The 7500-nt window shown below is 40.1% G+C and overlaps 2 protein-coding genes across 2 annotated transcripts in view; both read right to left on the bottom strand.

Annotated features, from left to right (window-relative positions):
- The window catches only part of LOC137970976 (uridine diphosphate glucose pyrophosphatase NUDT14-like), an 8764-nt gene extending 4039 nt beyond the window's left edge, over positions 1–4725 (bottom strand). Inside the window, exons 1-3 of the mRNA XM_068817662.1 lie at positions 4405–4725; positions 1582–1625; positions 986–1050 (exon numbers count right to left, since the gene is read on the bottom strand). Coding sequence (XP_068673763.1) covers positions 986–1050; positions 1582–1625; positions 4405–4596 — 301 coding nt within the window. The 5' untranslated portion in view covers positions 4597–4725. The remainder of the gene's footprint in view (positions 1–985; positions 1051–1581; positions 1626–4404) is intronic.
- On the bottom strand, positions 1632–4280 carry LOC137970975 (uncharacterized). Its single transcript, XM_068817661.1, has one exon. It carries the CDS (start codon positions 4262–4264, stop codon positions 2201–2203), a length of 2064 nt encoding a protein of 687 aa, XP_068673762.1. The 5' UTR covers positions 4265–4280; the 3' UTR covers positions 1632–2200.
- Positions 4726–7500: the final 2775 nt, after the last annotated feature.

The following is a 7500-nucleotide window of genomic DNA, read 5'->3' as shown; positions in this document are numbered from 1 at the left end:
ATTGAGGCCAAAATAATCCATCATATTTGTAAACTTAGATATGGCAATTTATGTGCAGTCTTCAAATTTACTGACTCTCCAGCAGTCCTTCTCGCCGGTAAATGACACACAGCCTCACTGTTGCTTGCCTTTACCTTTGAGCCACGGATGGAATCGAGAGGGCGACTGTTTTTGGCGCGATTTACTTCCTCCAATGAGTAGTCAAACTCCTGTTTTAGAATTTCCAGTTTGACATAACGAACTGAACCTCAACAATCATTTCCCGAGGCCGCAATAAATATTGCGTTTACTCAAAGAAGAGAAAACTTGACTCCCGGTTCCTGTCCGAAAAATGCCACCCACAAAAAAGAAAATGTCGTTGCACGCAAGCGTTGAGATGGTGGGAACTTGCGTCTTATCGCACTTTCAATGAGTTACTACCCCCAGTAAAACATAAATCCTATCAAAAATGTGTTTACAGCATGTGAAGGTAGCGAAAAGTGATACTCAAGTGAACAGAAGAGTTGGTTGGACGAAAAAGAGACAAAGCTGGAAGTCTGGGGCCGAGACTCCAGTTGAGACCGCCATTTTGAATGTTTTGAATCCGTCCCAAATGAAAGACACATTGTTCTTAGCTTCGGGAGATTATAGCCCTAGCTAACTCAAAGAAAAACGGAAACATTGAAGCTAATAGTATTAACTTTATCTCAAAACTGACTTTTGTTTCAAAACATCGTCCGATAGTGTGTTTTGTGCTTCAGATCGATCGTATGTTGCTTTCAATGTTTTGTATGTGGTTCGTGACCCTTTGGAAAAGTAGTTTCCCACGAAACCCCCCTACCCCTTGGAAATTACTGCCCTTTAACCCCCCCTCTCCCTCGGAATTTCCAATGGTCTTCCGTGGTGGGGGTATGGATATTTTCTGGAACCACACATTAGGAACAGATGGGAATTCTGTCCGTGATAAGATTGATATACATACAGACTAGTGCTATTCTTCACTTACCTGGTCTAAACTGCTTCACAAGGATGAAAGCTTTCCTTGTTGTGTTAAATAATAGAGCACACACACTGCAAGAGACAAATGGTATGACAAACTAATTACAGTAGGAAGCTTGGTATTAAGTTCTTTTTCCATATCGTTTCACCAAACTCAGGTTTCAAAGGTAAACAATAATTATTGTAAAAAGCCACCCCTGTGGGTGAACAAGGTATGCAGACAGAAACCTTAATTTTTATTATTCTTCTTTTTTATATTATTATTTGTTATTATTATTTTTATTGAATACATAACAGAAGATTACATTACACTTGAATACCAAGATACATATAAAAAGAAAAAGAAATATAAGTTATAAGTTGTATTAATTTTGTTTTCTTTTTCTTTTTATATGTATCTTGGTAGATAGGAACCTTAAACGACTTGTAAAATGGCAAGCTTTGCACCCCTTTCATCTTCACCTAAACCCATCACACAGAGAATATCATGAAAAGTAGTTCTCTTATTAACCTCAACGTTAAGAGGAAATGAATGGGTAACAAAACCATCAAGAATAGCTGAAAATATTAAAGGTGCTTTGCTTCATAATACTACCCACCTACCTATCGTGAACCTTTAAGTAGTCCCATTTTCTTTCCTGGCCATTCTGTCACAAAGTAAAACAGGAAAATAAACCTTGATAGTAAGCAAGGCAATAGCTGTCTTTCGCCCAGGGTAGTTTTCACACAATACTTGCCAAATGATGAGAAGTACAGCACCTTATAGGAGAGAATTTTTTACATTGAAAGTTCAAAACGACTTGTCAACCAGACAACTTTTAAAAACTTCAGGATATGAATGTCCCACAAATACAATGCAGTGCAACTGCTGGGTTTGCTCTTCTATCAAACGGAGACTCATAATTAATTCACCAACTGGCAATTATTTCAAAAAGGCTTCATATAAGTGCATGTCTGAAATTTTCAAAATTCTGAAGAAGAATGAATCAGGTATCCAGGTAACCTGGCCAGTGAAGAGGATACTGTATTAAATAGTTGATAAATGCCTTCCAGTTAAGTAGTTAAAGTAGCCAAAGGGCATTGGGTAAATATGATTGGCCAGATGTCAGTTGCTTGATTATACATGCTGAAGCTTGCGAAGTACAAAAATATATGGTCAACTACACTGCAAGCAAAAAACTGGATGAAAGTAGAAGATAATTCATTGTCTCAAATTTGTGTTTTACGTTTCAACCTCTTCTTTCCTGCCATCATCCATATCCATCATGGCTTCAAATTCACCATTTCCCTTGAATGTCTGAGATAAACTCTGAATCATGTAATCAGCAACATCATATTCACCATCACTCTCATCCTCCATTTCCTGTTCACTTGTGTCTGACTCCTCAGAGTTATTCTGCTCTAGCACAGGCTTCAGTTCCTCTTGGTTAACAAAGTGAACAAATAACCTGAAACCAAATTTAAACATATCTAACCAAGCACAGAGTTTGATGAACGGATCCCATGGAATGGGCTTCCTTGTTGCAATCATGTGGGGGGTTATTCTTGCACTAATGTACCTTCTCATATCAGAGGAAGTGATGGAGTATTTTTGATGAAGAGCTGACTCAAATGCAACAAAGAAGAGTCCAATGACATGCCTTGATACTTGTGATGTAAAGCAATTTTCCAATGCTTCCCTTACATTGTATGCCATCATTTCTTCCAAATCATTTGTTGGCCAGTTGGAATATTGATGCCCAGCCAGATCAAAATAATAAGAATACACATTCTCTATAGCTTTACGGAAGGACACATCTTCAAGTTTATTAAAATGCATCCTTGAGTGTACTGGTGGTAATGTGCTCAACAGTGCTGGATTGTTGTACCAGATTTGCTGTCTTGATATGATGGCAATGCTTACCCTTTGCAGAGTTGTTAAAAGTACCCCTTTTTCAATGTTCTCAAAAAGGTTGTGCTCAGGGATAAAGAAGTGTGGACAAGTCATGTTCACAAGGAAACAGTAAAGTTTCTGCAGGATTCTTAGCACTCCCAGAGTGGATTTCTCTCTAGTCCAGTCACTTGGATGTGTTTCTTCACAAACCCAGAATGTTGCTGTTTTGAGGTGATAAGACTGTAGTCCACATTTACTTGGATGTTTTAGGTAGTGTCTCCAAATGGCTTTCACAGTCAGATAGCACCCTTTCTGACAATCACTTAAGGACTGTGCAAGCTTTCTTTCACACAAACTGAATGAGATGCGCCATTCAAGACCAGTTTGGCTTTCAAGTGGGCTTACTGGCACAAGCCCACATCCTTCCTTAACAACTGAAGACACCAGTTTCCAGTCCGGCCAGCACCCAGGGCGCTGCCTTGTTATCCAGTCATTGGCCACGCTTGGCCAACCTGGCACTGCCAGGCACAATGCCATATCAAATGTAATGCCTCCCCCTTCCTGAAGCAGCAGAGTTACATTTACTGCTGGTCCACCTTGATCTACTAGAAATATGACTTTTGGCCGCCAGGACACATCATCAGTGCGATCCTCCATAAAATCCCCTGAAACAAAACCCTCCTTCCTTTTGGTGTCATTACAGCACTCACTCATTTCTTGGTTTTCTTTGCTTTCCGCATGTTCATTATCATTGCCCAAACTATCAATTCCTTTTTCAAAATTACGGTCATCCAGAAAGACGCTGTTTGTAATAAGGGTGCTCAAAACACTTCGGAGCCGCAGAGACATGTAAAACTCGTCCGTTACAGCTGAAGGATGAAGGAAGATTTCGACTTGGCTACCATCGCTGCTCATAGCAATATTTGAAAGGTCTACCAACCGCGTTATGGCTTCCTCCTTTACTAACTTGACACTTGCATAGCCTGGAAATTGAGAACTGAATTGCACTACGCCGTCAAGCTCGCAAGTTGCGCTGGATTCGCCAAGCTTCAAGGAACCCCAAACAAGATTAAAATCAGCTTCATCCCTCCAAACGGTCGAAGAACCATCGTTGTCTAATTCTAAGTACTCGGGCAACCCAAAGCCTTCGCTTACACTTCCAACCATTTGTGATTTAAGCTTGTCAGAAAAAATGGAATAAGGATCTTGTAGTTGGAAAATCGACAACAGTTCATCTTCGAATAAATCTGTCATGACCATCTTGAACTTCGATTCCAGCTTACGAATCGATTCTTTTCCAGACTGCAGTTCTCTTAAGATACCGTGCTCCATAGCTGTTGAAAAGCCATTTCCACACAAGTCTCCACCACAATATAAGGCTTTGCTACACGGCGTACACCCAGCCTGAGCCATTGTGGAGCTAACTAGTTCCGCCCACCGACGTTTTACTGTGACACCACCTCCCCAAAGAAAACCTTGAAACTACCCTACCTCCCCCACCCTCTTTCATTCAGGACTTTCCCGAATGGTTATGACAAGCTTGAAAACCTCACCTGCTTAAAGACAACTCTTGAGGGCTGAACGAAGCGTGAGTTGACGCACGGCTCCACTCGCATGTCGGAGATCTCAAGCTGATCCATTGTTCTCTTTTTTGGGCTTCTTCTTGCTGCAGTTCTAACTCTCCCCAGCCTTCCCAAGTTGCTGATGAGGGTGCGAGGACTGCGACTGCAAAAAGTCCATATCATCGATTCCAAAATTAGTGCGAAAAGCTGGATGAATCTTAGTGATATTCGGAATTTCCTGTGATTACTATCCTCCTTAACAAAGTGACCAAAACAGCGAATTAAAACATCATTTCATATACGTAATTTATATCTTTCCTCGATCAACTGTACAGAGAGAAGTCTGGAAAAGAAACTAATGGCCGTGTCCGTCCCAGGTCCTTCAGGAATGATGGTAACTGAAGGCGCATTTACACGACAGAAAAGTTTGGGTCCGGACCCGTCAAAAAAGCGGTACGGACCCATAACGTTTGCAAAGAAATGCTGGAGTTTCTACAGGGCCTTAAAGGCCGTTTACACGACAGAAATAGGCGCCATAGGCGCCTATGGCCCTGCAGAAACTCCAGTGTTTCTTTACAAAAGTTATGAGTCCGTACCGCTTTTTTGACGGGTCCGGACCCAAATTTTTCTGTCGCGTAAACGGTCTTTATGGGCCTGTAGAAACTCCAGTGTTTCTTTACAAAAGTTATGCGTCCGTACCGCTTTTTTGACGGGTCCGGACCCAAATTTTTCTGTCGTGTAAACGGCCTTTCAGATTGCCAAACGTGATCATAACTCACTGAAGAAAATCGTCGTGACAGATGCAATTTGACACTACGCACTTTTTACACTCACTCAAACATTTACTCAAACATTCACAAAATTCGCAAAAATCGAAAAAAAACGCGAGGGGACTTTTTTATTTTTATTTTTATAATTTTATTTTAACATACACATACATGTGAACTTCATATATATATAAATCATTCAGACATAATGAAATTTAACATACATATAACATGACCAAACGTTAAGCCCTGGCCAACAAAGTTGGATTCAACGCTCCAACTTTGCTCGATCCAACATTGTTCGACTGTTTGGCCACCCATGTTGGATGATGTTCGTCCAACATTTTTTGTTCGATCAAGTGTTGGATGGAGTTTGCTTTTGATCAAACATTGCGACCAACAATTCTGCTCGACGAAACAATATTGCAGTGTTTTGTCCCTCTTCCTCATCATCTCGTATACGCGCGGATGTATCTTGCAGTGAACATACCCTTTTCTACACGTTCTCTAAAACGTTTTGGTTTTCCTCGTTTAAATCCATCATTTCCGTCCTCAAACAGCTCCAGTAGCACAAAAGCTATGACCGGTTTTCGTTTCAGTGTTAGCGCCATACTTATAAATTTAGCATGCGCCAACTTGAGCTTGAATGTTTCATCAAGCAAAGTTCGATAGTGTTTTGCCACTCTACCTCAACATTTGCATCCAACAATGTTGCATGTGGAATCCAACTTTGTTCGATAGTTTGTCCAGGGCTTTACAACGTACTGTACTGGTTGAAAGAGGTGCCCTCCCATTCCTTGTAAAGCTTCTTCCGCTTGCTGTTTTTAATGGATATATATTTCTCTGTTTCATATTTAAGATTAACTTTAACATGAAAGTTCAAGACATTAGGTAATGTGTTTTTTCTTTTGCATTCCCATTAATAAGATTTTGCTACAATTAATAAATAATAAACAAGGGGCATTGTGAAAACGAAAATGTTGTCCAAACTTAACCGCAAACTTTTCTTGTTACTGTTTGAAAAAAACAATCTCAACTTCCTGCCAGAATAATTTGGCATAAGGACAATAAAAGAAAAGATGCCGCACAGTTTCACAATCTCCTTTACAAAAAAGAGCATTTGTCATCGTCAATAAGAGAAGAGAATATTATTTAGTATCTTGTATTGATGGGCCTTTTAATGGATATATATTTTTTTGTTTCAGAGCACTCGCCTCCCACCAATGACGGTGACCCGGGTTCGATTCCCAGACTCGGCGTCACGTGTGGGTTGAGATAGTGGTTCTCTACTCTGCATCGAGAGGTTTTCTCCGGGTACTCTGGTTTCCCCTGTCCGCAAAAACCAACATTTGACTTGATTTGTGTTCATTGTTAATTTCAGTTTACAGTGTGTTAGTGCTCCAATACTAGAACGACTAGACACTTAAATAAAGTTACTTCCCTTTCCTTTCCTTTATGTGGTAAAGTGTGTACCTCCAACAGTTGGTGGTCTGACAACCGGAAGTCTCCTATGAGATTTATGGCAAAATTTGGCTTCTCTGCCTTACAACTCTGTGCATAGAATAATATTCTTTACATTTCATCTTGGTTACTTCCAGGTCAAGATCGGAAATTTTAAAGGAAAGAGTCGTAATAGAGGGATGAGAGTTACAAAGATTAATATCAGAGGGGATGGATGCACGCAGGCCTGTCCAAGTTGTTCAATCTGCTAATGTTCAGTGCGCTAATATTAAAAGATTCAACATTGTTTAGTTCAAAATTTAGGTCGCATACCGAATATATATTCCAGCTGCAAGGTACTTTTCAGAGAAGACCAGTTTGCTGTCAATCCTAATTTAGCGATTGTTCCAGATTACGTAACGCCATTCCTTTACTATTGCAAACGTTTCCCGAAATTCAGTCCACCAGAATAACAATTCTCGGTAGAGCCTAGAGCCAAACGAAAACCGTCTAATCGATAGTTACAGTAGAAGAAGAAGAAGAAACCGCCAAAATACTTTAGTATATAATTTAAGTAATCTTGTCGAGGACTTGTCTTCTCTATCTTTTCAGTTTTTACAGTTTCTGTGATTTTTTTTGCAAAATTCGCAATTGCGTGCAAACCTGGACATATCTCGTTTGATCCAGGATCAATGGTTATGTTAGTCCATTAAAGACAAATTGTTTCTCAGTCAAGCAGACTAGCTATTATTAAAACTTCTTTGGCGGGCCATGATATCATTACATCTGACCAATTTCGCTTCACACATCATGCAAGGTCTGTTTAATCCTGCCGATATCACTCAGTGTGCGCTGCGACGACGAGACATTTGGATGAGTT

Source organism: Montipora foliosa, chromosome 9, assembly GCF_036669935.1.
Source record: "Montipora foliosa isolate CH-2021 chromosome 9, ASM3666993v2, whole genome shotgun sequence".
NCBI classification, from domain to species: domain Eukaryota; kingdom Metazoa; phylum Cnidaria; class Anthozoa; order Scleractinia; family Acroporidae; genus Montipora; species Montipora foliosa.
This window is presented reverse-complemented; position numbering and strand designations above follow the sequence as displayed.